General features: G+C 46.6%; 1 protein-coding gene across 1 annotated transcript in view; it reads left to right on the top strand.

The window, feature by feature from the left end:
* The window catches only part of MYT1 (myelin transcription factor 1), a 31,661-nt gene extending 21,161 nt beyond the window's left edge, over positions 1 to 10,500 (top strand). Inside the window, exons 16-22 of the mRNA XM_030463025.1 lie at positions 1,579 to 1,641; positions 2,291 to 2,374; positions 6,357 to 6,578; positions 7,644 to 7,735; positions 8,578 to 8,681; positions 8,780 to 8,923; positions 10,360 to 10,500. Coding sequence (XP_030318885.1) covers positions 1,579 to 1,641; positions 2,291 to 2,374; positions 6,357 to 6,578; positions 7,644 to 7,735; positions 8,578 to 8,681; positions 8,780 to 8,923; positions 10,360 to 10,500 — 850 coding nt within the window. The remainder of the gene's footprint in view (positions 1 to 1,578; positions 1,642 to 2,290; positions 2,375 to 6,356; positions 6,579 to 7,643; positions 7,736 to 8,577; positions 8,682 to 8,779; positions 8,924 to 10,359) is intronic.
* Positions 10,501 to 24,181: the final 13,681 nt, after the last annotated feature.

The following is a 24,181-nucleotide window of genomic DNA, read 5'->3' as shown; positions in this document are numbered from 1 at the left end:
TTTTTTTTTCTTTTTTTTCCCCCTGTGTCCTGGTGAGGATGGGAGCAGAGGAGGGAGGAAGGGAAGAAGACTTGGAGATATTCCAGAGAGTGCAGCCATCACTTTTCCCATCTTCAGATAAAGCCATGTCAGTGTTTCTATTAGAAACTCTATTTCAGGGGTTAATATCCCTCACATATACATAAAAAAAAAATAGCTCCAAGCTGGAACATGCAATAAAAGGTTTCTATCACTATGATTGGTCTCCAGATAATTAAAAATAAAACTCAAATCACTTCTTTTTCAAGTCCTGAAAGGCAAAAGGGGGTTCTCAGTCTTTCTGTAATTCCATCCCAGCCTGAAGCCAGAAACAACAGAGCAATAGTTTTCCTTTCTCTTTGAACAGCTTCTGCCAGGGAAATGTCACAGCCACCTCCTACATTAAGAGATGAGATGGAGAATTTGCACCCTCCTTGGGGTCCTGCTGGCCGTGTCCCTTCTCTGACTTCACAGACCCCATCTGCATTTATATTTTCATGGCTCAGAGCCTGCTGAGGTCCTGACTTCTGTCTCCCTGTCACCCTTCTGGGACCTGGACACGTCCCTGCCCTCCCACCCTGGTGGCATTTTTTTTTTTTCCACTATCAGAGACTCTTCAATAACCCACAAATGCCAAACCTTCTCTGGGAGCTGGTGCAAAGAGGAGATTTTGGTCTTTTCTAATAGGAAAAAAAAATAAAAAATAAAATAGGGATTTCTAAAATGCCATTTTCTAAGCTGCAGAACTAAAGGCATCTGTGGAAATCATTCCCATGGATTCTCCAACTCTTCCATTGCCCTGGTCAGGCATGAGCTTACCCCAAAGACACTGGGGTGTCCTTTTCCTAACCTTTTCCCCTCTGATTGCTTCAACACTTCCCATCAAATGATTTTAGTCTCTGAGAACCCTCCTGGGGTGGGGGTTTGTTTGCTCTCAGTGAGCTCAGACCTTATTGGGGGGCTTCCTCTTGGGCTTGGTTGGGATGAAGGAGGAAGCTTGATGACCAAGCTGCCCACAGTTGTGAGATATTTTCCTTGTTTCTTGTCTGTGCTTTCAACCATCCCAAAGATATTTTCCTTGTTTTTATGCTTTCATCCAGCCCAAAGATATTTTCCTTGTTTCTATGCTTGCATCCAGCCCAGTGGCTCTGGTTGGGACCCATCATCTCCTCACCTCTTCCTCAGGGAATTCCCATTGTCCTGGGGGTCTTTTTTTTTGGTTCCATGAGCATCTCCTGAGCAGTCCCCTCTCTGAGGATGGGGACAGAGGATGGGACCAGAGAATGGGACCAGAGGACAGGACCAGTGCCCCTGTGCTGAGGAGCAGCCACCCTCCCACTGCTCTTCCTCCCCAGCACCAACACTGCACAGGGATGCATCCACCTTGAGGTCGTGGCTATCCCAGCCCTGACCCTGTTCTTATGGAGGGAGAAGGAGCAGGAATTAAAAAACCTTCCTCTGTCTTGCCAGGCCCTGGATTTCTCTTTGCAAAGAGCTGTCACGAAGTGCCCATCCCCTGCTCCCACCCCAGGCTAATCTGAGCATCCCTTCCCTCCCCAGGTGCCCTACTCCTGGTTGTGATGGCTCTGGTCACATAACAGGAAATTATGCATCCCATAGAAGGTAAGATCTCCCTTAAATTATTTCCTCTGCATCCCCTTTCTGTTTGTAGCCTTTTTTTTTTTTTTTTTGGTGGTTTTTTTTCCCCCCTGCAGTGGGGAGAGTTGTAAAGTTCTGAATAAAACATTAATGTTACTGACAACTGAAGCCTATTTTCATCTCTTTAATCTGACTTCTCTCTCTCTCTCTCTTTTTTTTTTTTTTTTTTGATGTTTCCAGCATCTGATTAGACACTTCCTTCAACAGAATAAAAGACAAAGGGTCAGATTTTAGCTGATGCAATGTTCCTCTTAATAATGCTACCTATTTATGACCTATTTATGACTTCTAGTATCACTTTAAAACATAAATAGCAGAGAGCTGAGCCTTCTGTTTCAACACTTCCATTAAACATTGTAGGCTGTTAGCAGATACCTTCTCATCTAGGGACTGTTAATTACTGTCCATCTCCCTCACTTTTTTTTTATTTTTATTTAATTTTAATTTATTTTTTTTTCCTCCTGACTTCTCCTCGTGATGTGAAGCTGCAAAACGAGAGAGAGATCAAAACCACTGTGCAAAATTCCAGGGAATAAAGCTGCCTGAAGCTGGGGCATAGCAAATGCAGTGATTCTGCCAGTCAGACAGGCCTTTCTTCTCTTTTTAACCACAGTCTGTCAGGCTGCCCTCGTGCCAAGAAAAGTGGGATCAAGATCACCCCGACCAAGGATGACAAAGAAGACCCCGAGCTGATGAAGTAAGTCTGGAGAACTCTCCCAGCATCCCCACTGCACCCATCCCATCCCCTCCTCCCCCAGGCTGCTCAGAGCATCATCTGCCAAAGCTTTCTTGCTGCTTCCCAGGGAATTTTCCTCCCTTTTTTTTGTTTTAAAAAAAAAAGGCATTGCAATTTCAAAATTTGACAGGGAAATCCAGAGGTGGGGGAGGTAATGGTGAGGTTTTTCTTATTGGTTTTTAGGGTTGTTTTTTGAAGGTTGGGAGGATGTGAACACTTCCTCTCCTCCCTGTGCCTTTATATAATGCCTGGAAAAATCCCCAGGGCTGTAAAAAGCTCAGGTCAGGTGAAATGTTTGGGGTTTGGGGCTGGTGCAGGGGTGCTGGTGGGCTTGCTTGATCCCAGGAACATGATAGAAATAGAAAGTATCCAGGGGTGAGCTGGGTCAGGATCTGTTAACCCCAAATCAGACCCGTTTGCTACAGCTGAATACTCAAAGCAACCAGAAAAAGCCTTTCTCTGCTGCCTGGGGCTGGATCTTTCAAAACATCCCAGGGGGTTTATTCCTACAGAGCTTTTAAATCCCTCAGTCTGCCTCGGGAGCTTTCATTTGCTGGGAAATTTGTCATTTGTCCTGACTTTTAGCACCCTGGGCTCAGTGTCCAGGCCCTGACGTGAGGTTTGGGGTCTGTGTCTCAACCTCTCGTGCAGCTACAAAACACCAAAGCCTTGACAGCAGGGCCAGTGCTGACTCCAACATCCTATTTTATTATTTTTTTTTTATTAACCCAGAGCATCCCCAGCCCTTCTGGAGCTTGCCCATATTCCCACAAGCACAGGGATTAAAAAAATATATGGAATAACTTTTCAAGCCCTTCTGAGAGCTTGAGTGCTGGTTCTTTTGAGTTTGTCCCAAAATGATGGGGTTTCTCCCCATTTTAACCCTAGGGCAGGGTTTTTCCCTTGAGGGGAATACCTCTGGGTCTCCTGGAGCAGTGGCTGAGCCCAAGTGGGATCTGGTGGGTGCAGGAACTGAGGGTGGGCAAAGGGGGAGAAGGACCTTTAAGGAAGGGATGGTATTTGAGCCATCTGCTGTGTTCCTGCTCCTCAGTCTGCAGGAAGGAAAAGCTCCCAGTGAAATGAGCTGTGTGGTAATTAGCAGGAGTGAGAGGAGTTTATTACAAATTAAGTGAGCTCCTCAAGTGTCCGGGGAGGAAGGGAAATCCTTTTTATTTTGCTTCAGATTCCCGGAGTTGCCTTTGGAATGCTGGGCCATTCACTGGTGACACAGCAAAGGAAAGGACACTCAGCAAATGCTGCTCTGCCACTGCTTGGCTCTTGTTCCTTTGCTTCCCTTCTGCAGATGGATTCTTCCAGCTGGGAAGTTGCTCCTCTCTGTGTTTTCCCTGGGAAGCTGTGGCTGTGCCAATCCATCCCTGCTCCCTTGGGGACCACTCAGGGATGTGCCAGGCAGGTCTCCCAGAGTGGTTTTTCTGCAAACAGGGGATGGAGAAAGGAATTTTTGTCTAACACAGGGCAGGGCAAGAGGAAATGGCCTCAAGTTGCACCAGGGGAGGTTTACATGGGATGTTGGGAGCAATTTCTTCACTAAAAGGGTTGTCAGGCCCTGGCTCAGGCTGCTCAGGGCAGGAGTGGGATTTCTATCTCTGGAGGGGTTTCAAAGCCCTGGAGATGTGGTGCTGAGGGACCCCTTGGCAGGGTTGGGCTGGAGCATCCCAAAGGTCTTTTTCCAACCAAAACAACTCTCTGGTTCCATGAGGATTTGTGTTCATCCCCCAACACCCACAGCACAGACAGCAACCTCTGCCCCTCCAGTGCACCCAGGGGGAGCAGAAGCTCCTCTGGGATGTGCCAAACAGGACAACAATCCTGGAGCTTTTCCCAGCCCCAGGGGAGCTCATGCTCTGCCTCCTGGTTCTACAAAGGAGTTTTGGCTTCTGCCTCATCTCCCATCTGCACCCAGAATCACTTGGAACCCAGCCCAGCTTTGCACGTTGCCACCCAGGAGAAAGTCCTGAAGTCCCTGGTGTTCTTGCTCTTCATCCTTCAAGTGCTTTGCTTCAGGCCTGATGGAACAGATCACCTCAACCTTCAGCCCAGCCTTGGGGTAAAACATCAGGGCTGCCTAATTGATCCAACACTGCTGGTGCTTCCATTAAATAATAATGATTAAAAGAAAAAATAATTTTTTTTTTTAGGAAAAAAAAAAATCCAAGCCAGCTGTTGTGCACAAGAAGGCTCTGGTTTATTTTTTTTAGCAATGAAAATGTAATGAAAGTTAAATTAACAGCATGAAATATGTAATGGCTGGGCTGTAAGGACTGCATACTAAATGCTGGGGTTTGCCTCTTTCTCTCTTGCTCTTTTTCTCTCTCTCCCCCCCCCCCCTTTCCTTCTCCTTCTTCTCCTGAGGATTCAGTAATTTGCTCGTGATCATATAAAAGCAATGATGTTATGAATTTACTGAGGATCCTGCTGGCAGGGATATTATAAGTGAATTGTGCTGCATTTGCAGCTGATTAAAATTGAGATCAGCAGTTTTCAAATTATCTGGGGAGAAGGCTGGGTGTACAACCACCCCCCCACCACTGCCATCTCCCTTTTGTAGGAAATATAAACAATCAGGGTAATATTTCTATACTGAAAAGCAGCTTGTGATTTTCAGGAGCAGCTCAGGGGATAGTTTGGAAGTCCCTGATTGCTTTCAGACCAAGGACACAGGGGTTATTTTTGCCATTTTTTTTACCTCCTTCCACCTCTCCTTTTTTTATTTTTTTCTTTTTTTCTGAGTAGCCTCCCTTGGGTAATAAACTTTTGAGTGTATTTGTAATTGGCTCCCATCTTTAAACAAACACACAGCACAGCAGAAACCCTGGCAGACACAGGGGCTGTGCCCAAGGGCTGGATTCCCTGGGGGTGCCACGAGGAGGGAGGCAGGAGGTGCCTTTTAGAGCCAGTCACCCCCTTGGCAATTTGCACAAATTGTGTCAGTGCTTCTAGGATTTAAATGCTCTCTTCCCAGGTTTCCCTATTCCTGCTTAGCCTTAATTTCCTCTTCATCCAACCTCTTCATCCAACCTCTTCATCCAATCTCTTCATTCCCTCTTCATCCATCCTTTTCATCCATCCTCTTCATCCCCTCTTCATTCCTTCTTCATCCATCCTCTTCATCCCATTTCCCATCTGCATTTCCATCAACCAAGCAGCTACCCTGTAAAATCCAGATGAAACCCCCACTTCTCTTCCCAGGCTTTCCCATTCCTTTCACTCTTAATTTGCTCTTCATCCAACCTCTTCATCCCCTCTTCATCCCCTCTTCATCCCCTCTTCATCCATCCTCTTCATCCCATTTCCCATCTGCATTTCCATCAACCAAGCAGCTACCCTGTAAAATCCAGATGAAACCCCCACTTCTCTTCCCAGGCTTCCCCATTCCTTTCACTCTTAATTTGGTCTTCATCCAACCTCTTCATCCCCTCTTCATCTCCTCTTAATCCATCCTCTTCATCCCATTTCCCATTTGTCGTTTCCATCATCCAAGCAGCTACCCCGTAAAATCCAGATAAAACCCCCACTTCTCTTCCCAAAATTCCCCAGTCCTTCTCAGCCTTAATTTCCTCTTCATCCCCTCTTCATCCCCTCTTCATCTCCTCTTCATCCATCCTCTTCATCCCATTTCCCATCTGCCGTTTCCATCATCCAAGCAGCTACCCCGTAAAATCCAGATAAAACCCCCACTTCTCTTCCCAAACTTCCCCATTCCTTCTCAGCCTTAATTTCCTCTTCATCCAATCTCTTCATCCAACCTCTTCATCCCCTCTTCATTCATCCTCTCCATCCCATTTCCCATCATCCAAGCAGTCACCCCATAAAATCCAGATGAAACCCCTGTTCTCTTCCCAAGCTTCCCCATTGCTTCTCAGCCTTAATTTCCTCTTCATCCCCTCTTGATCCCCATGCTGTAACTTTTGGTAATTCCCAGGTGCCCTGTTCCTGGCTGTGTTGGGCTTGGACACATCAGTGGCAAATATGCTTCCCACCGGAGCGCCTCGGGATGTCCCCTGGCAGCCCGCAGGCAGAAGGAAGGATCCCTCAATGGCTCCTCCTTTTCTTGGAAGTCACTGAAGAATGAAGGCCCAACCTGTCCAACCCCGGGCTGTGATGGCTCTGGCCATGCCAATGGGAGCTTCCTCACTCACAGAAGGTAAATCTCAGGGTTGGAATCATCAGGAATGGGATGAAATGGAACTAAATCTGGCTGGTGACTGGTCACGAGTGGTGTCCCCAAGGGTCCAGTGGCCTCTTCTCTTTAATGTCTTGGTTTGGATGAAGTGATGGAGTGTACCCTCAGTCAATAGACCCCAAGCTGGGTGGCTGTGTGGATCTGCTGGAGGGTAGGGAAGCCTTCCAGAAGTTGGACCAATGGGCCAAGGTGTATGAGGTTTAACAAGGCCAAATGCCAGGTTTGAACCTGGGTCAGAACCACCCCATGGGGAGCTACAGACTGGGGAAATGTGGTTGGAGAGCTGTGAGTTGGAAAGGGAACTGGGGGTGCTGGGTGACAGTCAACTTTATAGGAGTCAGCAGTGTGTGTGTAGGTGGCCAAGAAGGCCAAGGGCATCCTGGCTTGTGTTAGGAACTCAGTGGCCAGCAGGAACAGGGAGGTGCTCATCCCTCTGTACACCACTGGTTATGGTGTCAGTCAAAGGTTGGACTGGCTGAGGTCTCTTCCAACCTAAACATTCTGTGATTCTCTGAAAATCACCATGAAGTCACCTGCCCATCTGTGGGGGAGGTGTGAGCATCATGCAGTGCCCTTCATGGAAGGCTCAGGAGCTGAAGCTTTAGGTGCTGACATGTCAGGTTACTCTGAAGTTAAAGAGTAGAAGACAACACAGAGTTGGCTCAATATTGCCAGGGACTGGGCAAAATCAGGAAAATTGCTAATACAATGTTCTTCCACGGGCACCAAACTTGGGGTTTTGTCTCCAAGACCAGCCAGACTCATCTCACCTTCCCCACCTGTCATTCCCTGTCTTTAAGGAGCCAAGGTGGTTTCTAATCTTTGTTCAGAGAAAATTGCTCTGGTTTTATAAATGGGGGGGGTCTCGTGGCATTATTCATAAAGCAATTTCCTCTGTACCATAAAAAGCTTTTAGAAGAACTGCCTCACAGCATGACCTCCACCAAATGGTGTGTGCTTTTGTTGGGAACATGAGCACCTATAAATACCCAGAGTTTATGAAACCCATTTTTACTTGCTTTTCAGTTTGTCAGGGTGTCCAAGAGCTACTTTTGCTGGGAAGAAAGGAAAACTCTCAGGGGATGAAATTCTCAACACAAAGTTCAAGACCAGTGATGGTAAGGACTTGAGTTCCCTTTGAGGTGCCATGAACACCCATTTCTTGGGATCCTTGGATATCAGGGGTGCAAGTCCCACTCCCTGATTGACAACCCAGGAGGGAGCAGGTGAAATGCCAAAGGACAAGTTTTCATAGTGAAATTCCAGGCAAAAAGAATTAATGCTGAAATTGAGATTATTCTTTCTTTTAAATAAACATTCACCAACGTTTGTACAAATCCATTCCAGCCACCCAGTGACTTTTCACTTATTCAGGGTGAATATTTTGATCCTGCAGATATTTCTGGATCTGGAATTTTGCTAGTGATGGCTCTTCTCATTTTCAGTGCTCTTTCTGAGGTTTCTGTGGTTTTTGACAAGGTTCAGGCATTTTACTTGAATGCACAGTTCGAAACCTATAAATACCTGCATTGTGCTACAAATACTGCTTTGTTTTATGAACCTTGTAGTTTCTAATCAAGACAGGCATTAGCTGTATTTAATGGCATCTTCTCAAACTCAGGGCTGGGCAGGATAACTTGAGTTTTCAGGGCAATTGACCTTGCAGGGTGGATGGAAGTGCTGGGCTCCAAGAGCTACGCTGTTGTTGGCTTCTGCATTTCCATATTGACTTATAAAGTATCATTGAACCATGATGCTAAAATTGTTACTAAAAAAAAATAAATAATCAAAAAATTAGACCCCAGGTGAGCTGTGAGTCCCTTTTAGAGGACGTAAAAGCAAAGGTGAGGACTCTGTGTGTGGTGATGTCTGTGCAATGGGATGGGCTCAGCAGAATCCCGCAACGTTATTGCTTTTTTTCTGAGCATTTGCTGACCACCCGTGCCCTTCTCTCCTGTAGTTCTGGAGAATGATGAAGAGATCAAGCAGCTGAACAAGGAGATCAGTGAGCTGAATGAATCCAACTCGGAGATGGAAGCAGCCATGGTGAAACTGCAGTCACAGGTTTGTCACCCCGGGACATCCATCCCAGCTCCTCGGTGGGTGGTGATGGGGATGACTGAATGAGGGCTGGTAACCAGGCTCTGCTCCTTGCTCTGCAGATCTCCACCATGGAGAAGAACCTGAAGAACATTGAGGAGGAGAACAAAATCATAGAGGAGCAAAACGAAGCCCTGTTCCTGGAGCTCTCAGGGTTGAGCCAGGCTCTCATCCAAAGTCTTGCCAATATCCGCCTTCCGCACATGGTGAGAAGCTTGGATGGTGCTGGCCCCAGCCGCTCTGCCAGCCCCAGCTCATCACGGGAATCAAAGAGTGGGAGAATTTCTCTCCACAGCCCTATGTGTCCTTTATAAGATCAGTCCTCTTGCCTGATCTCTGCAGCTGGCATTGTATCTCCCTTTTGTTGTAATTTTCTGCTGATCTCCCTCTGTTCCTATTGTTCTGTCTCATTACATCTTGGGAGCATTCTCACAAAATAGGAAACTTTATCAAGGGCACCCAGTGCCTTTCAGCCTAAGACAGCACAAGCAGGGATCAGGAGGGATTGGATTTCAACGTCAGAAAGATCTTACAGCTCTGATTATAATGCAGGTAGTTTCAATTCACTTTTGAATAGCTGGCAGCCAAAGAATAGCATTCTTAAAGAGAGTGTATTTTGGTTAATTTAACAAGGTCTAACAGCCCCCAGCATGTTACCAGAGAGTTACTGCAAAATGAAAAGACTGCATTAAAATAGTAAAACCACAAAAGGCAATTAATTACCTTCTCCTTATTCCCAGGACTGTAATTTCTGTTGTCAAAACCAGGTGTATGGAGAAGGGGGGGGCTCATGGCGTTGGGCAAGCTGTCCTCATACAGCTCATAAAGAGCATTGCAATGATCAGAGGAATGAGCTTTTGATTTATTTTTTTTTCTGCCATTGTATTTTTTTTTCTTTTTTTTTTTTTTGGCAACCTTTTCTTTGGGGTGTGTATTTAAATTCAGGCTGGCTGGAGAGAAGCCATCCTCCAGCAGAGCAGTTTTGGAGAGTATTCATCCAGCTGCCTAACTGGCAGAAAACTGCTCACTGCATGCTTTTTTTTCCTGAAGTATTTGACACATAAAGGTCAAATCAACTGTTCAGCAAATATTTTTTCAAGGTTTCAGGCAACTCCAATTAAATAATACCCACGAGACTTGTATGCTCATTTTATCCCTGTGCTTTTTCTTCCTGCCTCCTTTCTTTTTTCCCCCCCACTAGCTCCCAGGTAGATCTTTGCAAGGTTTCCACCATGCTCCTCAAAAGTCAAAGGCTGTGCTGCAGCAGCACATTGGGATGGGCAGATGAGAGCCCAAGGTGATGGGGCTCTTGTCCTAACTTTGCCCTTGATTCCCTTTGTGATGCTTCAGCAGTCCCTGCCTTCTCTCCTCCTCCACTCCCTTCATTTCCCAGGCTTAATTCAACCTCAGTGCTCCTGGCATGAGTTTAACCTGATGCTGTTCACAGTTCCCAAAGGCCAATGTATAAAATTAAAGACCCAATTAAGGATCAGGGGTTGCAGGATGAGATTTCTGGATGTCCAGCACTGTGCACAAAAAAAGCTCCAATGTGGAGACCTTTGCCTGTTGGTACAGGCGGTGAAAAAACCTCTTCCTTCTTAGCTCCTAACCCTTTTATTTGGCTTTTTTTTTTTGGCTGCAGGAGCCAATTAGTGAGCAGAACTTCGATGCATACGTGAACACACTGACTGACATGTACACCAACCAGGAGTGCTACCAGAACCCTGAGAACAAGGACCTGCTGGAGAGCATCAAGCAAGCTGTCAAGGGCATCCAGGTTTAGTGCCACGGGATGGAGATGAGCAAGTGAACAGACTGGAAGGTGGAACTTTCCCTCCAAGTATTCAGGTTTACAAGTTAGAAAACTTGTTAAATGAATGAAAATATAAAAAAAAAAAAAAAAAAAAAAAAAAAAAAAAAAAAAGAAAAAAAGGACCAAAACGTAACCAAGAGGCCATTTCTGAGACGTGGAACTGATCGAACTCAGTGTTCTCGTTTACTTAACTTTGGACCTTCTTGAGAAAAGTGGGAGTTTTCTACCTAGACCCATGAGGTAGATGAGGATGGAAGGTTAAATTCTCCAGTAGGCTGTGGGGCTTGGTAGCTGGTGAAGAGCAGGCACCTCTCGTGAGCTTCCACGCTCTTGCAGAGTTGATCCAAGAGTTAAGATGTTACAGGGTCTTGTCTGATCCAGGACTAGTGTATGACTGGCTGAACCCTCTTGTTGTCTATGGTTGTGTGTCCAGGTCACCTACTCACACATGAATTATGTTCTGTGTTGCTACAAGTGCTGGAGCTGCAAGCTACCTGTAAATCTGAACCTGTGCTGGGCCTCCCAAGCCCGAGGTGTTCAGATATCCACTGGGCATGGGAACTCTGAAGTATTATAAAGTAGCTTATTTTTATTTTCTGGAAGAAAGCTGAAGAGCAGTTCTGGATCTCCAGTGGAAAGCGCAATGGTAAAAAGGTTCTCAGGGAAGCTTTTTGGAGTTTGCAACTACAGTATTCCTTTGTCTGTCTTAAAGATGAGAATAGCTATTACAAATAGGCCAATACGAGAGATTTCATGCAGAAGAACTCTTTCACGTGTCACGGTCCAGTGTATATGATTTTTTGGAAGTCTGTTTGATGACAATTCTGGTTCTTTTCCTGCTTGTGCTCATCCTTCCAGTGGCACAGCACTGCCAGCCCAGAGCTCACCCAGCAACGCCAGAGAACGTCTGAGATTGCGAGGAACAAACAAACAAAAAGGAATCAAAACAGCAACCACAACAAAACAAAGATGATAATTGATGGCCAGCAAAGTGCTTAACCTACCACGAATCAGTATTTGATTTCTTACAGGTATCCACAAGGCAAAGGGTAATTTTTTTATTTTATTTTATTTTATTTTCAGTTTGGAGTTCTGAGTCTTGCGCCGAATCCCAGCGCGAGCTCCGTTCTGCAAGACAAAAAAAAAAAAAATGAAGGGGAAAAAACTATAATTCAAAAAGAGTATTCAGGTATTGGGTATTCTTCCAAAGAAGCATTTTGTAAGTGGCTCAGCACACGCAGCCCACTGTGCACTTAAAGAACAACTCTATGAATGTCTTTCCAACACAGCTCTCCGGCACCGTCGCCTCCGGAGTTGGCTGCCACCCCATGGGTTTGCTCCTGCCCAGATCCTGTCCCCCTCCTGCAAACACTTTGGAAAAAGAGGGGGACAAAGCCCTCTGAGGGGGACAAAACCCTCTGAGGAGGACAAAACCCTCTGAGGGGGACAAAACCCTCTGAGGGGTCCAAAACCCTCTGAGATGTCCTTCTGCAGGGTGCATCCCACGTGGCACATCCCTTCTGGTGGAGGGCTGGGCAGAGCTGGGGGGGATTTTGCCAACCCATCCCAAAAGGCAAAACCGTGGTGTCATTTGGGGTCAAATCCTGCAGATATTTAAAGCATAACCAGAGATTTGGAGCAGGAAAGGTTGGAAAGGTTGGAAGGAAGGTTTGGAAAGGTTGCCAGGGACTGCAGTGGCCACTGGATCCAGCCTTGAAGCTCAGGAGTGATCCAAGTCGGGTGGGTTCGTTTGCAGGATCAGGCTCCATGAGTTCACTTCTTTTAGAACCCATTCCAAGTGCAAAAATACAAAGGAAAAGGAAAAAAAAAAAACCCTAAAATAAAGAATTTGAGGTGTTCAAAACACAGTGTTCTCAAGATGTAAATAGAGTCCAAATTGATTGTGACTGCAATTCAGTTAGTATTTAAAAGTAGAGAAATTGCACTTCCTGGAAGAAAGAGGGAAAAAAAAAAAAGAAAAAAAAAGTAGTTAGTTTAATTATCCTGTAAATTATTTAATTTTGGCGAGATGTATGTAATTTATATTTACGACACCTTATGTTCACTTTTTTGCTATTTATTTAACTTTTTTATTTATTCATTTTCTACTTCTTTTAAAACTGGACACCGCACCATAGAAAAGAAGATAAAAGCAGCAAAAAAAAAAAAAAAAAGGAAAAAAAAAGCTAAACTTTTGACCATAAAAAATATTCCCCAAAAAAAGAAGAAAAAAACCCCCTATCTACAACTCCTACTTGTAATTTTGATGCAACCAAGTTATTTTTTATATATTTTGTTATTTATTCTTTTAACGATGGGAATTTTTTTAAAGATATTTTATACCTGAGACATTTTGATAATTTTTTGGTTTGTTTTTTGTTTGTTGTTTTTTTTTTTTGTGGGGGGGGGGCAGGGGCACTGGGGGGAAGGGAGACTTTTTTTCAGTTTTCTTTGTCATTCCTATTGTTTCAGGCACTGGTGACAAGAAATGAAAATTCCGTATTTATTATTTATTTAATATTTAATTCGGGGATGGGGGAGGGAGAGGAAGGGGGGGGGATGAACTGTGCTCTTGTTGTATATTTATTTTGTCGTTTGTGTGTCGGTTCCGTGATGACTGAGTACTTGTTTCTGTGAAGGAATACTGTTAATATTTAAATAATAAAGAGTCACACTGAAAGTTCTAGCAGGCTACATGTTATTCTGTGAAAACGAATACTGTGATCTACTTCCCTCAGGAAATGTATTTTGCAGACAGAACTTCTTATGTACTAGCAGGGTGATTTCGGAATAAAACCCAGTTCTGTTTGTGACTTTAGTTCCTATGGTCTTTCTTTGAGCTGCTGCCAATGTCCCCAGTGTGTCCCCAGTGTGTCTCTCCTTGGAGCTGAGACTGCCACCCCAATCCTGTCTCCTCCTGGATGCTAAACTGGAGGAATTAGGGGAAATTTGTGTGACAATGACACCTCCCACTTGACCAAGCTGCTCCAAGACTCATCCAACCCGGCCTGGAAAACTTCCAGGGATGGAGCAGCCACAGCTTCCCTGGGCCACCTGGATCTCTAAAGCACAGGGAATTGTCACCACCCTGCCAAGTGGGTGTCCCAATATCTTGTTAGTCCTGTGATGGGAAGAATCAGAAGCAAAAGTATGGATTTCTGTCATGGATCCATGGATTCCTGGCGTCCTGCTCCTGCTGTGCAAGCAGAGGAGAGAGGTTTTCTCCTCCTGGAGCCAGAGATTTTCTCCTCCTGGATTCCCAAAAAGGCTTCACCCAACTTTGGTTTAGCCAAAATCCTGGGCTTGTGTTTTTTTACCAAACTTCTATTGCCTGCCTGCCATCTTCACAGGTTTCCTCCCTGGAAGGATGGAGCTTTTCAACCACAGGAGTTTGTGTTCCAAAGAGGTGGCAATGAGCAGAATTTCTCCCCAGCTTCTGCACTGGAGACATCACTGGTGAAGTTGCTGAAGTTTTGCTGCACCTGGTGAAAAAAGGTAAATTATTTTAAGGCCATTTGGAGCTGAGTGAGTTTGGATGAAATGGGAATTCTGGGTGGGTCCATCACCAAGAAATTCAAGTCTCTGATGAACTGAGCTGAACTTTCCTGACTGTGCAGAGGCAGAAGCACTGCTGGGTTACAGCAGGAGAGGGTGGCTGTGCTGCAAAGACAAGGGTGAAAGAGTAAAACTGAGCCAAAAGGGTAAGAATTATAGCCAGAAAAACTTGGAACCAAGAACTATGGCCAGAAAAATCTGGAACCAAATTTTGGCTAGAAAAACCTGTTTCTTAAGACTTTCCTCAAGCATATACATGGCCACGGGTGTCCTTGGAAAATATTTTTGGCTTCATTGTGATGTCTGCAAAGTGTCCTGGAGCAGGACAACTACCAGAGGCTCAGGACAAGCTCGTGGGGATGTGGAGGAGAGGACATCCCTCCTGGATGACTGTCAGTATATAATCTGCTGTCTGGTGGGGTTCCAGGGATGGTTTTTTTTTGGGGGCAGCTTAAAGCTGATGGCTTTTGTCCCCTCTGCAAAGGGCTGCACGTCTGGAAAAAGGAGAAAAGCTGGGAGATCTGTGCAATGGTTCCCTTCAGCTGGCTGGCAGGTTGTTTTTCTGAAGGGTAGATGATTGTTTGATGGGGGATTTAGCTCAACTTTGCACCACTGAGCAGTTCCTTGTGCCAGTATTTGAGGGTGGTGATGGAGCTGATGGATGAGCTCCCTTGTCCTTAAGGAAGTGGCTGTGCATCCCGGAGGAGCAGAGAGATTCCTGCTCAATTGCAGCTCTGGGAGCCATCAGTGTGAGATGTTATCTTCTCTGAACTGGCCTCCTTTATGGCAGGGAAGGGAAATGGATTGGTTTCAGCTGGTACAGTCAGTTTATAGGTGTGCTTAGGAGAGCTCTTAAGCCTCCTCCAGGGTGTGAGAGCTGAGCAGCAGAGTGGGTCTTGTGCTTGAAGGGTACAAGGGAAAAGCTTCTTGTCAGCATCTGGTTGTTTCTAAACATGTTTTGCACACCCCTGACCAAGGAGAGTGCATTTGGCCTCTTTGAGGCCATTATTAATTGTTAAGAGCTGCAAAGGACCCAGCCCTCCATTCTACTGCTCAAGTGGTACCTTCTTGCCACCACCTACCCACAGAGTCACGAGCTCCAGTGATGCTTTTCACAGTTTCTTTCCCAGCTGTATGCAATTATTTTATTTTATTTTATTTTATTTTATTTTATTTTATTTTATTTTATTTGGTCCTCCTGCTCCAGAGCTCCTCTGAGTTGAAGTTTGAAGGACTGGCCCATCTCCCCCCTGCTCCCACCACCAAGGTGTCTCCAAAAATTCAGACAGCTGGGTGGTCAGGAAGAGGTTGTTTTGTTCTCCATCAGGTTTCTGGAGACAGAAAGCAAGGTTTCTCTTCTGAGCTGCCACTTGGCATTGGATTGACCCCTGATTCAGCCACGGGAAGATGATGCTGAAGCTGGGGAGCAATTGGATGGGCTGGAGATGACCCAAGACAAGAGAGGAGCCCCCAGCTGGAAACAGCAGAGCTTGGCTGGAGGAAAGGCTCTGCCTTGTTAACACAATCCCTGATCCTACACTTTTCTGAGAAGAAATATCCTGAAAAAACCTTCTGCTGGTACAGAAGGGCTTGTGGGATTGAGGCAGGAGGAAAGCACAGGGGGGATGCATCCTTTAGCCAAAGAGATAGCCAAATTATTCCGGTTGCCTTCATCCCCTGCCTTCAGTGGGATGAATAAATCACCAGTAGTTGTAAAAATAGCAGTGTCAGGTTTAAAGGACATTTTTGACCCTGTCAACAAGGCAGGATGCCAGCCATGGGAGCTGCTTTCATTTATTTGACTGCAACACTCTTTTATCTGCACATCAGTGACTCTCTGTGTTGATCTGAAGAAACAGAAGCCATGAAGGGATGGAGCAAGGACACGAGCTCTGCCTCAGCTCCAGAACTAGCAGGAAGAGCCAGGCCTCTCCAGGAAGACCCCTCCACCCTAAGATGTGATGCTTGACCTGGCAGTATTGTGCCCAGGGTTAACTCCAGCAGCCCCTGATGGGAGCCTGGATATGCCAGTTTTTTTCCTTGCCTCTTCCCAGAGTCCACCCCAACTCAGAGAGAGGCAATGGGCAAATAAATGTTTGCACTCAGACAGGGGCAAACCTGACTTTACCACTACAGGGGAGATGGTTTGGGGCTGAGGTTCATGAAGCCCAAGATCAAGGATCAGCTCCTCAGCTTTTGCCATTTGCCAGAGGACTCCTTCTTGAGCTTTAGCCTTTAATAATCCAGCCCAACCATGCTGAGGCTGTTTAGCAATTAAACAACAGAAATCCAGAAGGTAGATTAATAAACAGTCTGGTCTGTCTGCAGCAGACTACAGGGTGGAGAGATAAAACTGTAAAGTATTTATTACCGGCTTGGGATGAAGTCATTAATTTAATAACTACCCCTTGCTTGGCTTCTTACAGTTGTTAGCAGTCTGAAGGTTACAGAAGATTAGGTGGGAAACTTGCTGCCTCCCTGCTGAGAGGAGCCTTTCCCATGAAAGCCAGAGCCCAGCTCCCATCTGTCACCCTATTCCGTTCTGAGGTGCTGAATATATTACTGGGCTGCTTCTGGAAATAAAACAAAACCAAATTTCTGCTGGCCACATGGCAACCCTTCCTGCAATTTAATGAGGACGCTGTCCTTTTGTGAGCAGGGCCAGTGCCAACAGCTGGAGAGATGAAGGCAGGGGGAGCTTTGGTGATGCTCAGGAGCCTTTGGGGACCTGGGCTTGGGCTGTCACTTGTCCTGAGAGGTGACACTGTGATCACTCAGTTGGTCTTCACGTTTTCAGGAGAAGGGAGGTGTGTGTTAGCTCAGTCCCTGCTGGGAGCTGATATTAGGGAGTTTCCAGGATTTCTGTACTCGCATCCTCTGTACCCTGCTTAGGGATGGAGTCCCCTGATGCTCCCCCGCTGGCAATGACAATGCAGCAAAAGTCATGTGTGTGGAGGGGGTGAGGGAGGGTGTCTGTGTGCCTTTGATAGGTTTTGTCCTGGGTTTCATCTAGGGACAGCAAAAGGTTGTCATCCAAAGGAGGTACAAAGGGGTAGGGGCTGAGTAGGAGGCAGGGGGTGATGTGGGACATGTCCCCCCTGCCAGCTCCTGCTGATGGGGGCCTGAGACACTGCTAATCCTCCCTGATGACTGCAATGACACTGGAGGTAATCAAATGGCCTAAATTATTTAATTGAATCTTTAGACAGCTTTGTGAAATAAAATTTAAAAAAAAAAAACACCAAAAACCAGGCACATGGGAACATGGGACAGAGAGCACTGCAAGGATGAAGATGGGGACGTAGCCACCCAGCCCTGCCAGGTGACCCTGGACCAGCAGCAGCTCCAGCAGCGCTCAGGGTCCATCCTTGTTCTTGAGAAGGGCAGGAAGAACAGCTTGGAAAGCTCCAAAAGGTTCCTGGAGATCTCCATCCTGCAGAGCCCACATTTCTTGCTCAGCCACCAGCCTTGGAAGGCAGCAGAACCACCTGGACCTGACCCTCAGCAAAGCAGAAATGAGAGTCCTAAGTGGAAAAGGTCAAGAGGAGAGGTGGTGGCCAGTGATGGAGGAAGGAACCCAGGCAGTGGTGAGCACCCATGGGTCATGCACTGACCAACACTGATTCTTCCTTTGTGCCTTTGGTGTGGCTGTAGTTCTGGTATCAACACAAAGCCCACCAGGAATTCTCATTTTCAGGTGACTTCCAGGCCAGCTGGCTGACTCCAGTTATCCTTGCTGACTGCCCAGGAAAGGAAGGCCAAGGGCATCCCTGAAATAACATCCTGGCTCTGCAGGCTCCCACCCAGGAGACATTTATGTGAGGTTTGTGGTCAGCTCAAAGCAGAGGCATCAAACTGGGGCTGCAGGTAAGGAGGTGAGGAGCTCTGGACAGGTGGATCAACTGTGATGCCTTGGGCAAGACTTTGCAGGATGATTTAATGACACCAGGCTGGGCTTTAGCCCAGACAGAGCTGGAGTTTAGTGGTACCTTCAGTGCTGAACAGCAGGGGCTGGGGCTGTTCTGCCTGGAAAAGAGGAGGCTCAGGGGAGACCTCATCACTCTCTCCAACTCCCTGAAAGGAGGTTGGAGCCAGGGGGGGGTTGGGCTCTTTTCCCAGGCAACTCTCAGCAAGACAAGAGGGCAGGGTCTCAAGTTGTGCCAGGGGAGGTTTAGGTTGGAGATGAGAAAGAATTTCTTTCTGGAGAGGGTGATCAGGCATTGGAATGGGCTGCCCAGGGAAGGAGTGGATTCTCCGTGTCTGGAGATCTTTCCAAAGAGCCTGGATGTGGCACTGAGTGCCATGGGCTGGGAACCACGGGGGGAGTGGATCAAGGGTTGGACTTGATGATCTCTGAGCTCCCTTCCAACCCAGCCCATTCTATGATTCTATGATTCTATTCTATGACAGACCTGCCAGATATTTTTGCTGCCACCAAAGAGCCACAGAAACATTTCTGCAGAGAGTTAACCTCCATTTTTCCCCTCACAAGGGACTGATTTGCAACTGCCAGCACAAGCATCTTTGTCCTGACCATCCTGTACTCTGGTACACATCCAGCAGGGGCAGGGCTAACAGCAGAGGCCTTACCCCACTATCATGTCATCACATTGCTCTTTCATTTCTCTTATCAATGCCAGCATTCAGTTCTGCTCCTTATTCCCAGCCCTTATCTCAGCAAACCAAGAAAGTGCAGAGCAGCGGCCAGGAGACAAGAAAAAAAGAAAAAAAGAAAAAAAAAAGAAAAAGAACAGGTGAAATTCTGATGTTGTCAGCTAAAATAGTTTCCAGATGAGCTCTGTCCACAAAGCAGCTGAATCTTGGTGATTTAGTTGCCAAATTTCCCATTTGCTGCCTCTCCTCCATCCCTCCTCTCAGCTGTGAGTTCCAAGTGGAACCCTGACACTGCAAAGTGTTAATAAAATCAGTTTCCTGCTAGAAACTGTTGACTGGGGCTTGTTAGCTCCATTGTTGATGCTAAATTTTTATCAGAACAACCTAAAAGAGCATTAATCAAGAAAAGCTGAACTCTCTGCCTGGGTCACAGAAATTTAATTAAACCCCGAGTAAAACTGGAAAATCATTTTGAAAAGAGAAGAGAAGGAATGCAAAATGCTTTTCATCCTTTGCCTCTGCATCTTGGTAGTTCAAACCCTCAGCTGGGATTTCAAAGAGAGTTTTGCTGGAGCAAAGGCTGAGGGAAACGTGGACAAGATTCCCCCCAGTGCCTCCTTTCCAGCAAGGTCCTGATGCTCAGCCAGGGTAAATGAAAGAGGGAAAATCATTAATTAAGCCCTGCCAAGGACCAGGATCCAGAGATGCAAAGGAGCAGAATGTCCTTCCAAGGAAAACAACCATCTCCTTGAGTAAGATTGTGCTATCATTATTGGTTTATGGATTGCTATCTGCTTCCCATTTGCTGTGCAAAAAAAACCCCCAAAAAACCCCAAAACAACCTCATGCAACAACCCATTTATTGGTTAGCTAGAGAGAAATATTAGTACCAGAGTCAGTAGGACCTTGTGTGGGATATTGTGTGCAGTTCTGGGACCTCTCTTTGGAAACAGAAAAGCTGAATTTATCCCTGAACAGGTGGAGGGAAGGCCTGGCAGGGTGATTAGCAGAAGGGAGAACCTATCTTAGGAGAGGAGATTAAAAGAGCTTGGCTTGTTTAGCCTAGAAAAACAAAGGTTAAGAGGGGATATGATTACTCTTCATAAATACATTCGGGGTGGGGGGAAGGGGAATGATTGAAATTAGAGGATAATAGGGGTAGGAGATCAAATCAGGCTCATCTTGGCCAGGAGTACACTGGAAATGTGAGGATGTTTTCCTAGAGCTGGAGGAAGGGTTTGGGAAGGCCTTTTGGGCAGGATTGCTGAACCTGCATGGTTTTTAAGGGGAGATGGAAAAATCTGTGGCTGGCAGAGCCTGAGAGGTGAGGCTGCAGGGGGGACTAAAACACCAAACCAGGGGAGGAAAATGTGATGTGGCTCCTGTCTTGCTGTATCTTTATTATTTACACACTTTTGTTCATGACTCCCTTGAAAGATCCATTTCCCCTCCCCTCTTTCCTTCCCCCATAAATAGGAAAAACTTGTGGGGGGGTTAAAAATATTTTTATTTTATTATTTTTTAAATATATTTTTCCCCTAACTCAGGGCAGACAGGTCCTAAGGAGGCAGGAGGGAGACAGGACACAGAATGGGGCTCACAGGTATCTCCTGGCAGCACTAAAAGAGAAATTTCTGCATGTCACCAAGGGAAAGGACCAGTGGTGACACTTTCTGCCACTCTCAGACAGGCTGCACCACCTCCTGGTTGCTTTCCTTTGAGAAGGAAATGTTTAAAGGAGTTTAAACGAGACCTTTAGGTCTTTATGAATCCTTTTTTCTAAGCAGCAGTGCTTATAGAATCATAGAATCACAGAACTGGCTGGGTTGGAAGGGAGCTCAGAGCTCATCAAGTCCAACCCTTGATCCACTCCCCCCGTGGTTCCCAGCCCATGGCACTCAGTGCCACATCCAGGCTCTTTGGAAAGATCTCCAGACACGGAGAATCCACTACTTCCCTGGGCAGCCCATTCCAATGCCTGATCACCCTCTCCAGAAAGAAATTCTTTCTCATCTCCAACCTAAACCTCCCCTGGCACAACTTGAGACCCTGCCCTCTTGTCTTGCTGAGAGTTGCCTGGGAAAAGAGCCCAACCCCCCCCTGGCTCCAACCTCCTTTCAGGGAGTTGCAGAGAGTGATGAGGTCTCCCCTGAGCCTCCTCTTCTCCAGCCTCAACACCCCCAGCTCCCTCAGCCTCTCCTCATAGGATCTGTGCTGGATCCCTTCACCAGCCCAGATGCCTCCTTTGGACCTGCTCCAGGACCTCAATCTCCTTCCTGAGCTGAGGGGCCCAGAACTGGACACAGGACTCAAGCTGTGGCCTCACCAGGGCTGAGCACAGGGGCAGAATCCCTTCCCTGGACCTGCTGGCCACACTGTTCTGGATACAGGCCAGGATGCCATTGGCCTTCTTGGCCACAAGATTCCATTATGCATAGCAGAATGGAGTGGAAATCAAGAGAGGGAATGAAAACTGACCAGAAAATGCCATAGAGCACATTTTGCTAAAATAGTAAAGGAAACGGTGAAAATTTAATCATTTCATCATCATTTAATGCTTCTTCTTTTACTCTTTGCTCTTTTAAATAAATACATTTCAACTGACCATTACTCAGATGGACTTTGGAAAGACAGTTCATGCTGACTGACGTTATAACAAGATATTAAAAAAGAAAGGAGGGAGGAAACTGTAAAATGCTGGGAAATGAGGAAAAAGGAGAAAAATCTCAAATTCAGCTCCCCCTCAGGAAAATTACTTGCCCTCAGCTAATGAAGGGGGGAAAACTGATTGGTATGGGTAAGATTTTAGAGCTGGGGGTTGCTGAGAGTAGGGAGAGGGATTGGATTTGTGTCTAGGGGGGTCCCAGCTGTGCCCTAGCCCAGGAGGAGATGCTGAGGTGCAGCCTCCAAGCGATGTCTGTACTGCTGGGGACACCTTGTGGTACGTGGCTAAAAAACCAGAATAAAGCTGGGATTTAACCAGGGCCCTGCTCTCCCAATCCTGCTCGGGTTTTTTCCACTCTCAGAGCCTCAGCTGCCCACACGCATTTGCAGACAACACAGATGCTGAGTTACTAATCCAGGGCTGAGAACAAAGCCTTGGGGAGCTGGAAGGGTGTCAGGAAGGTCTTTTTAAAGAGCAAGGAAAGATGTAGCCCAAAGAAACAGCAACTTGCAGACCCCGAAATCAGGAAATACCCAATTCTTCTGGTTTTCTAAATGTGAGGGTTTTTTTTTGAAGTGTTATCAGACAAGGTTGGGTTTTCTCCACACCCAGAGCCCAGTGGGATCCTCTTCTCTTCTCTCTCTCTCTTCTCTTCTCTTCTCTTCTCTTCTCTTCTCTTCTCTTCTCTTCTCTTCTCTTCTCTTCTCTTCTCTTCTCTTCTCTTCTCTTCTCTTCTCTTCTCTTCTCTTCTCTTCTCTCTCTTCTCTTCTCTTCTCTTCTCTTCTCTTCTCTTCTCTTCTCTTCTCTTCTCTCTCTTCTCTTCTCTTCTCTTCTCTTCTCTTCTCTTCTCTTCTCTTCTCTTCTCTTCTCTTCTCTTCCTTCTCCTCTCCTCTCCTCTCCTCTCCTCTCCTCTCCTCTCCTCTCCTCTCCTCTCCTCTCCTCTCCTCTCCTCTCCTCTCCTCTCCTCTCCTCTCCCTCTCCCTCTCCTCTCCTCTCCTCTCCTCTCCTCTCCTCTCCTCTCCTCTCCTCTCCTCTCCTCTCTCTCCTCTCTCCTCTCCTCTCCTCTCCTCTCCTCTCTCCTCTCCTCTCTCCTCTCCTCTCTCCTCTCCTCTCCTCTCCCTCTCCTCTCCTCTCCCCTCCTCTCCTCTCCTTCCTCCTCTCCTCTCCTCTCCTCTCCTCTCCTCTCCTCTCCTCTCCTCTCCTCCTCTCCTCTCCTCTCCTCCTCCTCTCCTCTCCCTCTCCTCTCCTCTCCTCTCCTCTCCTCTCCTCTCCTCTCCTCTCTCTCCTCTCCTCTCCTCTCCTCTCCCCTCTCCTCTCCTCTCCTCTCCTCTCCTCTCCTCTCCTCTCCTCTCCTCTCCTCTCCTCTCCTCTCTCCTCTCCTCTCCTCTCCTCTCCTCTCCTCTTTCTCCCTCTCCCATCCCCTCTCCTCTTCCCTGTCTTTTTTTTTTTTATTTTTTTTTTAATTTTTTACCCCAGCTTTTACTTTAACATATATATTTTTAGTGTGTGTAAAATAATAACCCAGCTGCTATTTCCCAGGTGTCTCTAGTGGGATGGGAGCAGCTGCTGAGCAGAACCAGAGGTGTGATGAGTTTCTCTGTCCTGATGAGTTTCTCTGTCCTGATGGGTTTCTCTGTCCTGCCTGCCCAGGTTTCGATCCCGTTCCACTCTCTGCATCCAGCAGGAGGAGAGGAGGAGTTTCAGCTCTCAGCCTCCCGAGAATCCCATCCTGCCAGGCCTCTGGAAGTGCAGACATCTCCAGAATTACCCGGGCCTGTTGGCAGAGTCTGCTGTTCTCATGTTAATGAAGGGAGCTGAGATAATCACCTTAAAGCACAAACCCAGCTCGGATGCTGATTCACTTTCTCCTATTTGAGTCTCATTTCCCAGGATAATTCTTTTTTTTTCTTTTCCACTGTGGGCTCGTTGTGTCTGGAAGGATAGTGGGGTTTTTTTGTTTGGTTTTTTCAGAATTCATCTCCAGAAAAAAAAAAATAAATTAAATCAAGAAGCCTCTTGTCTAGATGTGCTTATTCCTTCCCATTTTGTATCCACAGTACCAAGTCCAAGAGCTAAGCCCAGCCTGGACCATTTAGTCCAAGGTCCAGCTTTGGTGGTCACACAGATGGACACACCACACTTTTAGAGGATAATTTCCCTCATTCTGAGATGTAGGAGTGAAACCCCCTTTTCCCCATGCCCCATCAGGCCCTGCACCTCAGTTACAACCAGTTAAGGAACCCAAGAGGGTGGATAAAACCTAAATTAGGTGCCTCATGCTCAAGCAGATCACATCAAGGGACAGGGATCCCTCCACATCATGAGTGGTGGGATTTTCCAGTCAGGTTTTTTTTTTTTTTTCCAGTCTCTGAATGCTCCAGGTTTTCCTTCAATCCCCAACCTCTGGAGTCAGGTGAACATGCAGCTCACTGATTTCCTCCTTGCCTTTTTACCTGGCATTTATGGTTGCAGAAACCCAAGCAGGTGGCTCAAGTTGGGTGTCCACAGAGCATCAATTAACTCCTGTAGTAATTTAATTTTTTTATTATTTTTTTTTTTCCTGAGTAACCATGACATTTTTTCCCAAGTCTGACTGATGATATCAGAACATCTGGTGGTTCAGCAGCATCGTGAGGACTCTGTGTGCCAGCTGGAGGCTGGCACCTCCCCAGCTCTTTGCTGCCTGATGCTCCCAGGCTGCTCCGTGATTTCCAGCACCGTAGGAAACCCAAATCCCACCCGGAGCTCCTGGAACAACAGGGTTTGGTGTGGAGATGTCCTGCAGGGAAGGAAGACTGGGATCTGGGAGAACTTGGC

The sequence above is a fragment of the Calypte anna genome, chromosome 20 (assembly GCF_003957555.1).
Source record: "Calypte anna isolate BGI_N300 chromosome 20, bCalAnn1_v1.p, whole genome shotgun sequence".
NCBI lineage: Eukaryota > Metazoa > Chordata > Aves > Apodiformes > Trochilidae > Calypte > Calypte anna.
This window is presented reverse-complemented; position numbering and strand designations above follow the sequence as displayed.